This window comes from Lissotriton vulgaris, chromosome 12, assembly GCF_964263255.1.
Source record: "Lissotriton vulgaris chromosome 12, aLisVul1.2, whole genome shotgun sequence".
Lineage (NCBI taxonomy): Eukaryota > Metazoa > Chordata > Amphibia > Caudata > Salamandridae > Lissotriton > Lissotriton vulgaris.
This window is the reverse complement of record NC_141700.1, coordinates 65088812-65107457: the sequence shown is the minus strand read 5'-3', so window position 1 is coordinate 65107457 and position 18646 is coordinate 65088812. Positions and strand designations below refer to the sequence as shown.

The 18646-nt window shown below is 45.5% G+C and overlaps 1 protein-coding gene across 1 annotated transcript in view; it reads left to right on the top strand.

The window, feature by feature from the left end:
• Window positions 1-18646, top strand: part of LOC147673315 (unconventional myosin-Vb-like) — a 131011-nt gene that overhangs the window by 93496 nt on the left and 18869 nt on the right. Inside the window, exons 26-31 of the mRNA XM_086947145.1 lie at window positions 173-415; window positions 854-951; window positions 10396-10594; window positions 13200-13293; window positions 15692-15844; window positions 18481-18632. Of these exons, the coding sequence (XP_086803271.1) occupies window positions 173-415; window positions 854-951; window positions 10396-10594; window positions 13200-13293; window positions 15692-15844; window positions 18481-18632 (939 nt within the window). The remainder of the gene's footprint in view (window positions 1-172; window positions 416-853; window positions 952-10395; window positions 10595-13199; window positions 13294-15691; window positions 15845-18480; window positions 18633-18646) is intronic.

The following is an 18646-nucleotide window of genomic DNA, read 5'->3' as shown; positions in this document are numbered from 1 at the left end:
GCATGTCCTGCAGAAATCCTATAGTAATGTTGTCCACCGTACAAACAATCACCACCTTCTCGCCTGTTGAATATGTGTAGAATTGTGCAGCAGACACGCAGCTGCCAATCTTTGGTACTTTTCCTGAGAAGCAGTGATGACTGTGCTCTTTGGCCTCCCATTGGCTCTTTAGGATCCAGACCTGAGGAGTTTAAACCAGGATCCCCTTGATACAGCCAATAAGAGGCAGCTCGTGAAACTGGGCAGCACGACGTTGGCTCGGAGTGATAAGTTGGGCATTAGTCCCTACCAAAGGGCCCAGAGCTGGATTATGGGTCAGCTCAACACAGTCAGTAGTGAGATTGGAGGAAGCCGGAAGCAGCTTTTCAGAGAAGAAACAGAATCGCAGAACAGGAGTGAAATTGAGAAGGGAGGGGTAAGATTGCAGTACCCCCACCCAATTCTACCATCTGCCTTATTTTCTTTCTTTCCTCTGAAAGATTCTCCTCTATTAGCCTCACCACCTCTTCGGCAGTCCTCATTTTTTCACCTCTTCCCCATTCACCTTCCACTTTACCTTTCACCTGTTACTCTTCAGATTTCTAATAACCATTTCCTTTCCTAGCTACTTTTTTCAGACTATGCCCATGTATTCATCTCACATGCCCCCTTCACCTATCCTCTCAGTTTAATTTCCTGTCCATCTTTCATTTCCCTCACATCTTCTCCACTCTTGTCTCCCGTGGTCACTTCACCTTCCTCTCATTTCTGCCCGTTTACCCCCTGCTCTTGTGTCCCTTATCTGTTCCTTCGTATTTTCCTTGTTTGCACATCTTTAAAGCAAGTTTCCCTCGTCTAATCCCACGCTTCCCAGGACGCAGCACTGGATCTGCTGCCATCTGCTAAGAACCTCAAGGGAATGACCGAAGAGGATCTCAAGTGTGCTTACGATGCCGTCTGCATCACCAACAAGTAAGATCCACTCCCCTCGAGTGTACATTGACAGCAGTGCCTGTGGCATTTTTGGGACATTAATGTGTTCCACCAATTCCAGTATCGACTTGCTTCTTTGTTTTGTGTACGTTGATCTTTTATAAGATGTTTGCTCCCTTGGCATATCTGTTGCCTCAACACCACAGTAAAATATGAACCCCTTTCAATGTTAATGATTCACAGACCCCCGGTGAAGATATAATGGATTCTATATACAGCTGTACCAGCCATTGGTGGGGAGTGTCTTTCCAAGGGGGGTGGGCACCTTCTTTTGGCCATATTTCCCATGTTCTGTAGTAGGGGATCTCTGTGTATAGTCATAATCTAGTGAATAGTCCCGCCCTTGTGCTTGGACCCCGGAGCAATCAAAAATAATCTCTTAAATTGTCAAAAAATGCAGAACTGCAAAGACACTTAAGAGAGAATTTTAAAGACGGATAATGCAGCCTATATCCACAGGCTGCACTGTCCAGTACTTTAACTAAAAATTCCACCAAAAAACCACACAAACAGCACAGCTTGCTCAGTTTGCTCCACAGAGAAACTTGCCTCTACCAGCAAAAGCCTCTAGAGAGGAAGGTATGGACAGACAAGCCCCATAGGCTGCCATTATGTGGCTCAAACAGGATACTGTGCCTTTAAGAGAACTTTCCAGAACTCTCTCAGTATCCCAGAATGCACAGCAGGTCCCTTTTACTTTCAGTTCTTTTTTCCGGCTCCTGCAAGCAGGACCCTGGAGCATTGAGCTCTCCCCTTCAAGGGTTTTTTGGTGATTTTTTTTTCACTTTTTTTGTGTAGTGCTTTTTATTAAGTACTAAGCCTTTTTTCTTCCCTGTGGGTGCCCTGTATTGTCAAAACAGACCACAGTCGACAGCATCGACGTCATCGTCGAGTCATCGATGTCCAGAAAAGATCGGCGTCGAGGGGGATCCTCGCCGTCGAGGAAGCGTTCGCCGTCGGAAGCGTTCGCCGTCGGAAGCGTTCGCCGTCGGAAGCGTTCGCCGTCGGAAGCGTTCGCCGTCGGAAGCGTTCGCCGTCGGAAGCGTTCGCCGTCGAGGAGGCGTTTGCCGTCGGAGGCGCCACCAGTCGACGTCTAAGACGTTACTCGACGTCGAGACTGCCTTCTTTGACTCCAAGGAAGCGCAGGAGGAGTCCTGAAGCTAGGAGGTCGCTGATTGGTTCGCCATCGTTACCAAGGAAGAAGACCCAGTCACCGGGCTCGGTGTATTCAGTGGTGTAGACACCTACTAAACCTAGGTCGCCTACCCCTCCTCCTTTGCCGAAGGGTCTGCCTCCGCGGAACCCCACCCTGCCTCCACCTCCACCTCGTGGGCCGGCTCCTCATCAGTCACCGCTGCCTCAACTCCCACCACCGCCTCTTCCCTCCGTTCCTCCACCTGTGCCTCCACCCAGGACGGCCTCGTTGCCACAGTCTATATCTGCCACATCATAAATCTCTTACAGCAGTATGGCGAAGACCGTCGCATAAAGTAACTCCTGATAGACTCCAGAGGGGTATGGAAAGAACCCTCTGTTTCGGAGAATGATGATGTTGAGACGGGTCTTATTAAGTTTAATAAGGCCCTTTTAGAGGCAGTGGACTCACTCGCGCCTCTGAAACTTCATAAACAGTATTCTAGATCCAAACAGGAAATATGATATATTGAAGAGTTGAGAGTAGAAAGAAAGTTAGAGAAAGTCTGGAGGAAGATGCACACACCTTATAGTAGGAAGCTGTATTCGGAGGCCCTAGCCAACTATCCTAAAAATATAAAATTGGCCAGGAAAAATAGTCTTGCGCTACAATTAGAGGAAACGGGTAATTCCTCCAGAGAACTTCTCAAAATTCTTCAATCTTTTGTAAGACCTCTAGTCTGTGAAAGCCCGGATGACTTAACTCAAACTATATGCGATGACATTTCTGCATTTTTTAAGAACAAAATAGTCAATCTATGGAAAAATCACTGAAGCCCCAAATTTTAAGAGCAATATTGACTTCACTCCTCCCCGGTTACCACAGTGTCAAAGCAGTCTACTTACCATGATCCCTGAGGTTACTTTGTCTGAGGTTACTGCTCTGTATATTCAAATTAAAACAGGGTCCCCAACTGACCTCCCGCCTGCTAAAATGGTAGCACCCTTAGGTAGCCTGCTCTCCTCAGGTATTCGAACTGTGATCAACCTTTCCCTTAAGGAAGGGCAGGTACCCAGGGACTGGAAAAAGGCGATTGTGAACCCTATTCGAAAGAACACGGCATTGCCATGGTCAGACCTCTCCAACCTCCGCCCGATCTCCCTTCTACCCCATCTTAGTAAGATGACCGAGAAACATGTCAATACACATGTGTCTAATTTTATGGAGGCAGCGGGCAGTCTGGACCATTCACAATCTGGGTTCAGACCTAATCACAGTACCGAATCTGCCCTCCTCTCCGTGACCGATGCCATCAGGATGGCACAGGATAGAGGAGGCTCTATGATTCTGGTGCTGTTAGATTTGTCCGCTGCCTTTGACACGGTGTCACATGACATTCTCATTGGTCGTCTGAAGAGGGTAGGGATAGGCGGAACTGCTTTGTCATGGCAGGAGAGTTTTATTACTGGCCGCTCACAGTGTTCGACTGGGCTCCCATTTTTCTATCTCCAGGGAGCTCAACAAGGGGGTTCCACAGGGCTCATGCCTAAGCCCCACACTCTTCGATGTGTATGTGGCCCCCTTGGCTGAAATTGTGAGAGCATATGGCTTCACGCCTATATCCTACGCAGATGATACCCAGCTCCTGTTCCCTTTTCAAACACTTAAGCCAGCAGTTAAAAACTCCTTCGCTGCAGGCATGAGAGCTGTATGCGATTGGATGACCTCCAATTGCCTGCAATGTAATGTAGGCAAGACGGAGGTCATGCTCTTCGGAGAGGCCCCGCTCCTCTGGTCACCTGAATGGTTGCCTCCCGAACTAGGTTCTGCACCTTGCCCCAAACAGGTAGTAAAAAATTTAGGGGTTCTCCTTGATCAGTTTGCTATTTAAGGACCATGTAAGTCAGGTAGCGGGATCTTGTCTTAGGGTCATTGGGCTCTTGAGGCGAGTGTTCCCAGAGCAACTTGGCAGGTTACAGGTGGCCCAGAACACAGCAGCTCGGCTGATCCTTAACGTTCCAGCCAGATCCCCTTAAGGTTCCAGCCAGATCCCCTTCTCGCCCTCTCTTGAATAAACTCCACTGGCTGCCTATCCGCCAGAGGGTGAAATTTAAGATATGCTGAGTAATGCATAAATGCCTGTTTGGTACCGGTCCGAAATACCTGTCAGAAAAATTCAAACCTTAAGAGCCATGTCGTTCTTTGCGCTCTAAGAACCAATCACTGCTCCAGGTACTGCGGATCAAAAGGGAAAGACACGGTGGCCGAGCCCTCTTCTATAGGGGCCCCACCCTTTGGAACACCCTGAGGCACAACTCCAATCTTGGAGCCTTTAGGAAATGCTTAAAGACTTACCTGTTCCTGACGATGTAGACTCTAATCTTCTTGTTTCTGATTGTTTTTTCATTTGGTTATGGCTTTTGGTAAGCCCATAAGCGCGGAGATACCCCTCCGGGGGTTGAATTCCTGCGCTATATAAGCAAATAAATAAATGATAAAAATTATCCAACGCCACCTAAGGGGACCCCTCAGCCGAGGCTCCCGGCCAGGCCCCCCATCGCCTGCTCCTGCGAGGCCTGTAGATTGGCTCAGGCCGAGAAGATCGCACTCCCGCTCCGGCCGGCGAGGGAGATCGCGGAGCCGTGGCCGGTCGTCATCTCGGTCTAGACGACGCCACAGGAGGCACAGATCCAGATCCCGTACGGGTTCGTCCACCAGGGATTATTCACCGACACTGTCTGAGTCTCCAGGGACGAGGGTGTCGCCTGTTGACTAGATCGTCTCTTTCCAGGAAGTGCTGTTACGGGGTGCGGCTAAGCTAGGTATCACGGTGAAGGTGCCAACACCTACGACGTCCGTGATCTTCGAGACTCTCCACAAAAAGCATCTGTCTCGACCGCTGCTGCCGTTGGTACCCGGATTGGTAGAGCCCGCCAAGGAGTTGTTTCTCACTCCGGCGGTGGCGAAGGCAACTCCCTCCAGGCTCCTCAAGAAATACCGGGCTCCGGAATCTGACCCGGCTTTTCTTCAAATGGACCAAACACCAGACTCCGTTATTGTGACAGCGGCTAAGAAGCAGCATGCCACCACTCCTTTGACAGTACCACCTGATCAGGGCAGCTGTTGGCTGGACTCAGCGGGCAGAAAGGTCTGTGGGACAGCATCTACCACCATGAAGGCTGCTAGTGTCGGGGCCCTGCTGGGGCGATATGATCGTGCCCTATAAGAGTCCCTCCAGCAGTACGCTGAGCTCCTCCCTCGTGACAAGAAAGAGGACTTTCTGGAGATATTAAATGGGGGATGATGGTGTCGAATCAGATCATCATCAGCGCGGCTGCTGATGTATCTCTCCTGGCGGCGCATGGATACTGCCACGGCGTCAACCAACTGAGTCACGCTTGGCTTCGCCTCACCTCACTCAAGCTGGAGGCACAACAGCGGGTGGCCAACCTGCCTTTCTGGGGGGAAACCCTGTTCGGCAAGCATGCGGACGATGAGATGGCCCGTATGAAAGCGGAAGCAGAAGCCGAAACCCTGACGGCTGTCGGGTTAGAGAAGCCTGAGAAGAAGAAGAAATACCGCCCGTTCCAGTGACGGTTCGGAGCTTCAGGCAGAGGGCGAGGGCAGACTTTGGGACAGCAGCAACAGTAGCAGCAGTGCCAGAAACGCCAGAGGGGCAGAGGAGGCCAACAGCCCGCAGCAACGACCAAAGGCCCGGCTGGGTCTAGGCCCTGAGCGATTACTTCCCCTACATCCGTTACCCACTCCGGTGGGGGTAAGCGTTCAATTTTTTCTGGCAGAGTGGAGAAAAATTACTCTGGACAAGTGGGTGCTGAATATTGTTTACAATGGATACAGTCTTCGGTTCACCAGCCCGCCTCCAGCTATTCCGCCGGTGAGCTGGCAGTTTCAGCTGCACTAGCTCCAGGCAGAGGCCGACATCCTATTAAGGAAAAGGGCGATAGAAGACCTATCTCTGCCTCAAAGGGGAAGAGGTCTGTACTCACGGTTCTTTCTGGTTTGGAAGAAGGACAAGAACGAGTTCAGGCCCATTCTGGACTTGCGGCAAGCAAACAGGTGGATTCGCAGAGAGCTTTCGCATGCTGTCGTTGCAGCAGATTTACCCTCCGCTGCATCAGGGAGACTCGCTTTGTGCTATAGACCTACAGGATGCGTACTTCCATGTGCCCATTGCACAGAAACACAGGAAGTTCCTGCGAGTCCAAGTGGGCGCCAATCATTATCAATACACAGTACTGTCATTCGGGCTGAAGTCTACGCCCATGACGTTCTCGAAGTGCATGGCAGTGGTAGCTGCACACCTGCGGAAGAACACGGTGTTTGTCTACCCGTACCTGGACGACTGGTTGATCAAGGCCTCTTCCTTCTCGGAAGCTCAAGCACACTTCCAGAAGACGTGCGTTCTATTGAACAAGCTGGGGTTGCACATCTACATGTCCAAGTCTGTCCCGACTCCGGTCCAATGCATACAGTACTTGGGAGCCTCCATCAATACGCTGTCAGCAAGCGTGTCTCCTTCGGAGGAGTGACGGTTATCACTCCTTCGGAAGGCTCAGGCTCTTATGACCGCTCAATCTACAACAGTGAGGACGGTGTCTTCTCTACTGGGGTCGATGCCTCTTGTATCTTCCTCACGCCTCACGCACGGCTGCACATGAGACCACTGCAGGAGTGCTTAGAGGATCAGTGGGATCAGAGGACTGGTTCTTGGGACGACACGATTTGACTGTCTCTGCATGCTCTTCAGTCTCTGAAGAGGTGGTGTTCAGCGGAGAATCTCCTCAGAGGGGTTCCCTTCCATAAGGACATTCCCACACAGACAATTGTGACTGATGCGTCTCTCCACGGATCGGGAGGGCACTCCGGAGACTTACAGATTCAAGGGGTGTGGTCTCGGTCGGAGTCCACGTACCATATCAATTTCCTGGAACTCAGAGCTGTTCACTTGGCACTGAAGGCCTTTCATCCGTCCTTTCAGACCAACTCTCTGCTTGTACATACGGACCATACGATCACGATGTATTACCTCAACAAGCAGGGGGGGCTCGTGCAGGCACTGTCGCAGGAGGCGCAGGCGATCTGGCACTGGCTTCTGGCCAGAGGACTGACAGTAACGGCTACACATCTGCCAGGTGTGCAGAATGTTCAGGTGGACGCACTGAGCGGACTGATTCAGGAAAACCACGAATGGGTCATAAACGACGAAGTGCTAGAAGTCTTCGCAAGGTGGGGGACTCCAGACGTAGATCTGTTCGCCACAGCCGAAAACCGCTAATGCCGAGACTTTGCTTCCAGGTACTACCAACAGGGGACGTTCGGGAATGCCCTATGGATCGACTGGTCGAACAGCTTTCTGTACGCTTTTCCACCCATTCTCCTGATTCTGGTGGTGCTCATCAAGCTGTCCCAGTCCAGGGCGCGGATGATACTCATTGCCCCGGAATGGCCCAGACAGTGGTGGTTCAAGGAGCTGCTTCACCGGTCTCTCCTTCCTCACATACGGTTGCCGTGCAGGCCGGATCTTCTCACGAAGTTCGGGGGGCAGATGGTGCACCTGAACCTCTCGTCTTTAAGTTTGGCGGCATGGCTCCTGAGAGAGTGCAATATGGCCATTTGAATCTACCTTAAGATTGTATGGACATACTGAAGGAGGCTAAGCGACCTTCCACTAGGACTTCCCATGCTTACAAGTGGAAGAGATTCTGCATCTGGTGCAAGTCCAAGAACTATGACCCTACGACGTGCAAGGAAGACGTCATCCATCCTTACCTTCTACATTTGGCGCAGTCTGGCCTTAATGTTCATTCCATTAAGGTCCATCTCGCTGCATTGACTGCCTACAGGAAATGCCCTTCAGAGACTTCCTTCTTCCAGATCCCTGTGATCAAAGACTTTTTGGAAGGCTTGAAGAAAGTGATCCCTCCTGTCAGGCTTCCTTCGCCTTCATGGGAATTGAATGTGGTGCTGTCCAGCTTGATGAAGGAGCCTTTTGAATGTATTCATAAGGCTTTGTTGCAGCACCTGTCCTGGAAGGCGGCGTTCCTCGTGGCCATCACATCGGCCCGCAGGGTGAGTGAAATTCAGGCGTTGTGTTGCCAAGAATCTTGTACTGTATTTCATGCTGCTAAGGTTGTTATGTGTACTCACCCTAAATTTCTTCCCAAGGTTCTCTGATTTTCATGTCAACCAGACCATAACTTTGCCTACGTTTTTTCAGAATCCTTCATCTCCAGCGGAAAGGTCTCTACATTCCCTGGATGTTAGGAGGGTGTTGAAATTTTATCTGGATAAAACCAAAGATGTTCGTAGGTCAGAGCAGTTGTTCATCAATTATGATCAGTCAGGACGGGTCTTGCTATCTCTAAGCAGTCCATCTCTAGGTGGATTGTGTCCTGCATACAACTGTTACCAAAAGGCTAATAAGACCTTAGGGGGTAAACGTAAGGCTCATTCCACCAGGGGCAAAGCTGCCACAATGGCTTTGCTCCGTAATGTTCCAATTGCAGAAATCTGCAAGGCCGCCACTTGGAAGTCGGTCCATACCTTTGCTAAGCATTACTGTCTGGACACTGATGCCAGGACAGACGCTCAGGTTGGGCAGGCTTCGCTGCGAAATCTATTCACACAGTAGTGGTGTGATGTCTTTATTCTCCACCTCTGCTTTGGTGTGGGGATGGGCTTGCCATTCTAGTCACTAGATTATGACTATACACAGAGATCCCCTACTACAGAAGGAGTAGTTTCTATACTGTAACTCCAGTTCTGTAGTAGGGGTATCTCTGTTACAGTCCTAAGCGCCCGCCCTCCTCCCCGGTGGAGAAAGATATTCATGTAAGGAATGCTACAGGTCTGGCGTGTTACGCTTTCAAAAAGAACTGAAAGTAAAAGGGGCCTGCAGTGCATTCTGGGATACTGAGCGTTCTGGAAAGTTCTCTTAAAGGCACAGTATCCTGTTTGAGCCACATAATGGCAGCCTATGGGGCTTGTCTGTCAATACCTTCCTCTCCATCATTCCAGAGGCTTTTGCTGGTAGAGGCAAGTTTCTCTGTGGAGGTACTGGGCAAACTGTGCTGTTTGGTGGAATTTCTAGTTGAAGTACTGGACCGTGTAGCCTGTGGATATTGGCTGCATTATCTGTCTTAAGTGTCTTTGCAGTTCTGCATTTTTTGACAATTTAAGAGATTATTTTTGTTTGCTCCGGGGTCAACGCACATGGGCGGGACTATTCACTAGATTTTGACTGTAACAGAGATACCCCCACTACAGAACTGAAGTTACAGGACAGAAACTAACCCTTCTGTCTGCTGCTGCCCTCAAGACACTCCCTCCGGAGGCTGCTGATCCCTGCTCTTAATCAGCTTAAATCTAAGGGGAAAAATGCAGTATATGGTCAGGTTAGTTTTGGAATGTGGATGTTTTTTAATTTAATATAATTAAATATGTATCATTGTTCGATAGCAACGTGCGTTGATTTTTTAAAAATGCTTTGTATATGCCTAGAGATAAAAATGTATCAATGTACAAGGTTAAATTGAGATTCTCTCTTGTGGGTAGTTTAAGTTTGGGGACTAGTGTTTAGGTAAAACTATAAAGTGGAGGTAATGGTATATTTAAAGTTGTCTGTTTAATGTTGTGGCCTCTATATAGGTGGAACTAAATGGCCGACCTCGCTCTGCTGTGTATCACTTTGTCTATAGGGTGTACAGGTAGCCCTGTACTTGATTCTCTTGTGTAGAAGCAATTCCTTAGTCTATATACAGTTATACTGCATCATAAAGTTTAAACCCATAACTTAAAAATAAGATTACATTTTAAAAAACAAAAAATACCTGGAAAGTTAAGGGAGTGACTGCGACCATGAACAACTTCCAAGGAGAGTGCTGTGCAACTGTTATTCAAAGTGGACCTGGCCAACAGGCAGGCGTGGGACATGAGCAGTGTCATCCCGGGTTGATATTTTACAGCTTCCTAGGATAAACTTCCAATTTGCCTTAGGGAAGACCTATACATTTACCTCATCCTGGCTGAAGCAACCGCTTTGAGATCAGAGGACCTATCCCTCCGCTTAGATGTGGCACAATACTGTGGTCGAATATGACCTGTGACCTGATGGTTAAATGTAAATGTAGTGCACCAGAATGTTTAATTTGCTCAGTAAGGGTAAACTAGTTCATTTTACAGCACTGTTGCTGAAAATCTGCTGAGCATACAGCTGGTTGACTTAATAAGACTTACCACTTGCCTTCCCCGATGTTCTCTCGTTCCAGGTTGTTGGAGGATCAGCTTCAGGACCAACAGAGATGCTATGAGCGGGAGGCCGATGCTCTGCGCCAGGAGATCACCGGGCTCAAGAAGGAGATGAAGCGGCAGCAGGACAGTCTGGTCCAGGCCCTGCATCTTCCTCTGGATCAGCAAGTGGAGTTCGGCCTCCAGCATGAAGTTGACCAACTGAAGCAGGATAAAATGGTTAGTTACTGCCTTCCCTTGGACTATCCCTCACTTTGTTTACCTGCTCCTTTTCAAAAGCCCTGAGTACCTTACACTGCCCAGGAGTGAGTCGTTTGAGAACAAGTGAAGAATTGCAAGATGCATCCCAGGATGGACTTGAAACTTAGTTGCTTGAAGAGGTGCATGACTCTTGATAGTCTGCTGCTTCTCCAATGCTTGTAGGTTGGCACTAGGCCTATGGCTTTGAAATTGTGCATGTGCAAGCCAAGCTTGTCATAATTCCCAGAAGTCTCTGAATGATTCCTGTGATTTACTGATTATGTGGGTATATTTTACAGTTTAGATACGCTAGGGGTTGTATCAGCGATATTGATCAATGACTAATCACATCAGTTTTAAGGATTTTGTTTATTTTTATAACTGTAGATAATCAGGTTACCCACTCAGAAGGGATAAGCTATTTTTAAGAAGTTATTGGAACTTTCTTTTTCCCTGGTAAAGCGTGATATTATTAACCGGTTGGATAGTGATGGAATGATGTGGTTGTCAAGCGGCTGAGCTTTGGTTTTGTGTAAACTATTTTAAGACCCTTATGCTGGACTTTTAGATGGAAGAAAAGACTGAGTACTTTGTGTTTCGTGTCAGGGGAGAAATGGACTTAGCATTTTCTGAAATATTTTGGTACAACATGTCAAAGGGAGGTTAGGCTTCTACTTAATATTCTTTTAAATCTGAATTACAATAGATCGAGAAACTTGTAGAAAGTCTGTTCTTGTTGGTTCCTCGATACCGCCCAACCATCTGATGGTGAATCGCAGCTTCAAGGACACTGAAGGCTACTTTTTAGGTCTGGCCTGAGCTAAAACCTCTTCATTGCACTAAAACTGTATATACGCTATATATAGTTGGAGGCTTTCATCTAGCCCTCTTCATTCATTGGTCGGTTTTTCTCCGCCTACTAGAGCATAATGCATGGGACTAAAGGTCAGCCCACTTCAGCCATTGACTACCATCATTGTGAGACTTGATTCTGCTTATTCACAGCAAGCACCTCCACACTAAGTAGTTCCCTACAATATCTAGTGATAAAGTGTATTTTTTTTAACCAAAACAAATGTTTTTTAAAACATGATTTTATTCATTTTACAACTGTAAGTCACATACATTAAGATGGGAATATTCAGGTTAAATAGATAGCATAACAACCATCAGGGAGCATAACCAAAACACATTTTTATGTCAAATTTATGGTTGTTGTATATAGTTCACCAGCTGTCAATCGAAAGAGCCCCGATAGTAAACCCATTCCCATTGAGTTGCTCAGAACATGCTCACCAATCCCGAAGCCAGATATTGAATGAATATTTAATGTTCTTGTCCACGGGAATTGATAAAGGTAACTGGATCAGAGCTGTTTTCAAGGTTTAATGAAAGCACAGTAGCTTATTTATTAATTTATTTGAAAGTTTTATAGAGCGCGGACAATACCCTTGCGGGTATCTGAGCACTTTACAGTAAGTGAGGTTAATGCTATAATGCATTAAAAACAAGTAAGTCAAATATACATAACATCTTGAGCAAATATAAAGTCAAGCAATAAGATGCAGAACAGGAGAGTCCTGATGAGTCATGACTAAGGCAAATAGAATGATAGGGTTGACTAGTTGGATATCGGGGGCGAATGTTCTCACAAATTCCTAAGTCTGTGTTTAGGTGAATTTTGCCATAAGAATGTCTTACTTCGTTTTTGAAAGATACAGTGGAGGAGTTCATTCTTGTTTCTGGGGGTGGGGCATTCCATATCCTAGGCGCCATTCCTGAGAAGGATCGTGTTTTTTTTTTCTTGAATCTTTGTGGCTTCAGCAGTAGGTTTTCGCACTTCTTGTGGATCTTATCCCACCAGATATTGTCAGTTTCTGTGTGAGATAGCTGGGTGCATTGTGATGTATGGCCTTGTGCTTCATGCACGCTATTTTCAGGTGAATTCTGGCTTCAAATGGAAGCCAGTTTAAAGATTTTAGGTCAGGGAAGATGTGAGACCTTCTTTTCGAGCCAGTGATGAGTCTCGCTGCAGCATTAGTAGAGGCTCTAGGGGAGCTGTGGTAGGATTGGGGAGGCCGCATAGAGACACTTCCATAGTCCAACCGAGGTAAAACTAGAGCTTGAACCGCCATCTTGAAGTCATTGGTGGGCAGGAAGGGTTTCAGCTCCCTCAATGTATTTATCTGAAGGTTTGCTTCCTTAGTTGCGTTACTAATGTGTTTCTGCATATTGAGGTTTATCCTTAACGCTTTGTTTTCACTTTTGATGCTTTGATTCTTCTTCTGACTGCGTGGGACCTCCCATACATGTTGTATTGTACAAGACTAACAAGATCTTTGATGCCTTATTACAGATGGGTAATGGTTTGTTGTGGGTTTGATTATGGTTGGGATCATGTTTTGCCGGTCAGTAGCTCAGACTCGGTTTGTACTTAGAACTTTACGGTACACGTTTTCTCTTGCTTGCTAGTTTGCCACGTTTCTCTCTGCTTTTTTTCTTGTTCTTTCATCTGTGTTCCTCCCTTGTGTTCTAAACCTTCATCTTGTCACATTATTGTCCTTTTGTGTCGACACATGTTCAGGATCTGGAGGAGCAGGTGCAGCACTTGGAGAGGGATAACCTGAAGCTGCAGAAGCAACTCAAGCTGTACATGAGGAAGATCCAGGAAGCTACAGGTATGCACCCTAGTGGTATGGTTTGTGTGAAGGACATGCGGCCGCAGAAGGAAACCAAATGAAACCAACTACTGGTGATCCCTCTGCAAGCCCTTCATTCGTCTTAGGGACATTGACACATGGCCCTATGGAGCCATATGGAGCCATAAAACCAGATGTTGTAATACCTGCCCTTTATATTTATTTCTTTGGTGGGGGGGGGAAGAGGGGGGGATTAAACTTCTTTTACCATGGTGCAGTCAAGATTACATCTCTGGATAGTCCGTGGTGCTGAAGGGCTATTTATAATATGAACCTTTACACTTTGCTATCTCTGGCATTATGTAGGTTTGACTTCCCAGTAAGCAGAAGTGCCATGTGTTGATGTTGCATGGCAAACCTTTTTGATCAGCACCCCTCATGAGTTCTTATACACTTCTGTTTAATTCTCATTTTTCTCAACACAGTGATATCCTGTCTGGGCGCATTGCTCTATTAGTATTTACATTTAAGGATCCTCAAGAAGTGCTAACAACCTTCTACTGATACCGTAAAGATTTAACTAGAAAAAAAAACATATAACCGAACATTTTCAGGGATGGCAACCAGAATTTGAAATGCTCTACCCCCAGAAACAAGACTTAATCGATCTACTGCATTAAGTGAAATCGCGCCTCATGGCTAAATTCACTTGAGCAGGGGCTACTGTCATTTTGCGACCCAACGTATCCTCTTCATGGAACTTTACAATATCCACTGCCCAGCCAGCTACCCTAGATACTGTATCTATATTATGCTTGATATACAGTGAACGCCTCGTTTTGTATCATATACCTTGTATCAACGATAGGATGATTACACTACCATTGTCTATTAGCGATCTTGATGCTTTTTACCTTGTTTTTATGTAACTAAGGCAATTACCTTGTAAAGTGCTCTGATACCCGCAATGGTCTGGTTGGCGCTGTATAAAACTCTCAAAAAAAATAAAATAAGGCTTGAAGCCTTCCTAGTGGAAATGCTGGACATGGCCACAGGTGGTGCATATGCTGTTCTACAGTGGTTACACATAAGGTAGAGGCATACACCTGAATATTGGGAACCCACATTAGATAAACAGGGTAAACTAAACATACAAGACGTTTAAAAGATTGCATATTCACAAGTTACGTGCGAGTTGCGCTGTCGTGGTGATAGAATGTGGAATTTAATAGGATGGGCTGATCTATTGAGGAAGCGTAAAAGTTCAATACAGTGAGTTTTAAGGATTGCTTGAATAGATATGGGTGGTCCGATTACTTCCTCACTTGACCCGAGTGGAGCCCCCACCAAGCACGGTGCCCGGCAAGGAGGTAGTCCTCCTGCATTGAACTCCTGCTTTCATTTACACGGAGAAGCTCTGGTACCCAACATAAAAAGAGACTTTCGGGAGTTTGCAGAACAAAACTGTGGATCCAGTCATTCTGGACAGACGATGCCATCCTTTTAACTACTGGTGTCCTGTGAAATTGATCAGCACAACATTTTGTATATTTTGGACTGGGCACACACAATTTCTACCTGAATTTTCTGAAAACCAGTGGCGTGCTGTAGCCGACCAGACTGGCATCGTCTGGCCTCTGTTCTCCATCCATGCTCCACAGACCACAGTCATGACTCCTGCACATTGCATCACTGGGGGCTCGCGGTTAAAAGGAACCGAAGACTAATAGGAACTAAAGCCAAATGGACAGTTCACCCATAAACTAATGTGTTTATTGTTTAAAAACAAAAAAATAATTCTAAGCCCAATCAAAATGTCCGTGTGTGTGTATATGTATATGTATATACGTATATATGTGTGTGTGTGTGTGTGTGTATATATATATATATATATATATATATATATATATATATATATATATATAATATATGCACTGCTCCTATCCACATTATGGAAAGGTTTGCATACGGAAACAATGCAACAGTAGGACAAGTGAGTTTTCCAAAGGCTGTTGTTCTGAGGATGCACGAAGCGGCTGGATTTGTGCAGCTCTGTGATAATGACTGAAGGGGAGCTTGATTAAACCTTATATGGATTTCTGTTACAAGAGATCCTAATCGAAGAAGACTAAGCCCATCTGTTATCTTCCAATTGTACGGTTTGATGGTCTTATTTACAACATTGTGCTTTTCAACAATGCAATGGTGTAAAAAGTACTGACTAAGGTAATCCTCTGGCATTTTGCTAGACCATTACCTTCAAAGTTGTGGTTCTCCGGAAAGCAGTGACCTTAAAAATACCATTGATGCTTCTATCTTCTTTTCCTTTCATAGGTATGCCCTGCTAATTAAATGCTAGAAGTAAAGCACTTGCATTTGTTCCATCCATTAATCCTAATTCAGCGGTACCACATTTATTATTTTTTTTGCTGCACAGACCGGCATGAAGTTGTGAGGTCGGAGCCAGAAGAGCGCCTCCCCGAGATGAACAGACCACCGGATATAATCGGGCAGGTGTTCACCCCTTTCCAGGGCATGTTGGAATGCAGGCCGCAGGATGAAGCGCGCCTAATCAAGAGCATCGTTCTTGGTGAGTGAGAGTGACTGGCTATCTACGGAGGTGCCCGCCTGCACAACTGTTCATTTCTGGCCAACCTACAACCTTGGTGCCAACAGTGGCTGTGTGTATCCCATTACTGAGAAGCAGGCCCTGGTTAAGGGGTTCAGTTACTTCCACTTGAAAAACAGTCCCCGCTGAATCCTTTGTTAGCTCAACCTATTTGTGAAATACTTATTAGATGGCATGAGTGCATGTGTTATGAACCTACCTCAAAATCATTTTTTGTCAATGGTTTAACTTTTGGTCTTTCCTTCTCGTTTGCTTTCTTTAACCTTGTGTACTTCATTGCTTCAAGATTTTCCCTTGTACTACATGTCATCTTCATGCCATTATTACTGCTTTCTCTTTCAGCATTGGACTTTTTTCAAATTTCTATTGAATACACCCTTTTCTTTCCTTTTGTGTTTCTGATTCTCTCCGTTTTATTTTTCAAATTCTTATTTGTGAAATATTACTTCCAAAGTGTTGACTTGAGGAGTGGTCAATATCACCATCCTCTAATGCCTGTCCCGAATCACCTACTTGGATAATCTGGGGGTCTCTCCGACCAATACGAAAGAACTGAAATAATGTTGTCTTTTATAAAGTCCTCCTTTATTCTTAATTAGAAAACACCATACCCCCTGCTGACATCCTTTTATCTTTTTGACCAGCCTTCCTTTCTTTTATTCTTACTTTCTGTTGTCTTTTTTTATTTTTATACCCACTCTTTACTATTTCCTCTGACTTCTTTTTTATGGTCCCCTTTGTTCCCTATTTTTTTGTTTCTAGTGATATTTTTTTTAAAGTATCAATTAAAGTCCTGAGCTAATACACTTTAAGGGTTGAGGTGTTCTAAAGAGATGTACCTGGATGCTATAACACAAATGGAACCCAACTGTCTAAGCTCAGTCATGTAAGGGATTGCAGTTTTAATGTTTAAATGCTACTTCTTTAATTAGATTTGTAGAGGGTGGCCACAGCCACTCTATGAGCTTGTACGTAATTATTATTGTGAACTGAATCTATAGTCATTCTGGATATTAACCTGCTTTGAGAGGGTTACATTTGGGACTGCGCACTCGTTTATCACAGCAACATATTTGCATTTATTTCCATAATTCTACAAATTTTTATTTTTTTAATCCATATACACTTTTATACTTTGGAATTGATTTAAATCACTTAGATTAGTTGATGTCATTATCTAATTGTTGGGTTTTGTATTTGTGGGCACCCACCAATCCTCAGGAGTTTGCCAGTAATAATTTCCATGAATGTGCTGTGAATAAGATCAGAACAAAAGCACCATGTTCATTAAAGTGCGGCCACCCGAATCATCTTTTGCCCAATCTTCGATCAAACATTCCACGTTTTATAGGCCATACATGAACCAAAATGCTTCTTTTCTTAAGTTCTCCTTATTGTTGCCTAGCATGTCTGTTCTTCATCTGCAAAATGTTGAACAGCGATTTAATATGGTGGATGAAAGGGCATTTGCCAGACACGGGGGCAAAATATGTTGTAAATCACTACAATCATGGAAGTACCAAGCTAAGAGGGTAGTAGGTAACTTTCTCCTCCAAAGCCTCCAAGTAAACTATACCATCCTACCTCTGAACCATATTTAGTGGGGGTAGGGGAGAGAACACCTCTCTTGCAGGTCTTTACACATTCATCCAGTTCTCAAATCTGGAGAATTACAAAGAAAACTATCCAAGGAGGTTCTTGCCCCTCTACGTCACAGGAATGATATGCTTAAGAAAAACAAATCCTAGAGCCAAGAACATGTGTTGGGGTTGGTACTTCTTTGTGATGGGTAGAATTCCCTGGGGATATAATTTAAGAGATTTGATCCTCAACCCACCTGGAATGATAGACCAGTGGCTCAGAATGTTTAAACTATTCTGCATGCCCACCACATGTGCCGGAGGTTGTGAGGCTCTGCGTTCCATTTCCATTTAGGTGAGTGGTTACATTTTACGTGAATCAGCTAGGAACCACATGTGCTCTCTTCAGACCTTTAGACTGAAGTCCTGATTTACTACTTGCAGTATTGCAGTGAAGCAGTCAGAGCGCCAACGCAAATCTTACTGCAAGTGTGGATCACTGGTCTAATAATCATTCAGCTCTAAACTTGCCAGCTGCGGAATGGATTTCTTGATTTTTTTTTTGTTGTTTTTTTTTTTTTGTTTCCCTATGAATCAATTACTTTTCTAAATAGTTTTTTTCTTTATTTTGCTTGGTGGTTTTCTTTCATGTAAGAAGTGGGTGAGCAGTGTATTCTGCAAAACACATTTTTCCTTTCTGTTGGCTTTTTGGCAAATTTGCAGAGCCCTAGTAGTGACAGCATAAAGTCAAGCTATGCACTAAATTAGAAATATGATTTTAACATGAACCGAAGATGTTTCTAGAGTGTTTTCCAGATCATGAACAACTCAGTCACCATTTACTTGATCTGCACAAGCTAAAGAATTCCCGCATTTAATCATGCAGCTACATGATCATCAGGCAGATGACCTCAGTACAATCCCCTGCTACAGCTTTGTAATCACATTGTGTTGCTGGATTAAGGTTGGAGCAGAAGATGCACTGAATCGGACTTAACTCCTATTTTACTTCTACAGATTTTCATGTGCAGGGTGGACCGACCTCTCTCCCGACGCTGCCCGCGTATGTTCTGTTCATGTGTGTTCGTCATGCGGACCACTGCAAAGATGACATCAGGATACGCTCTCTCTTCAGTGCTGCAGTCGGGGGCATCAAGAAGTCTGTTAAGGTTTCACTTTTTAT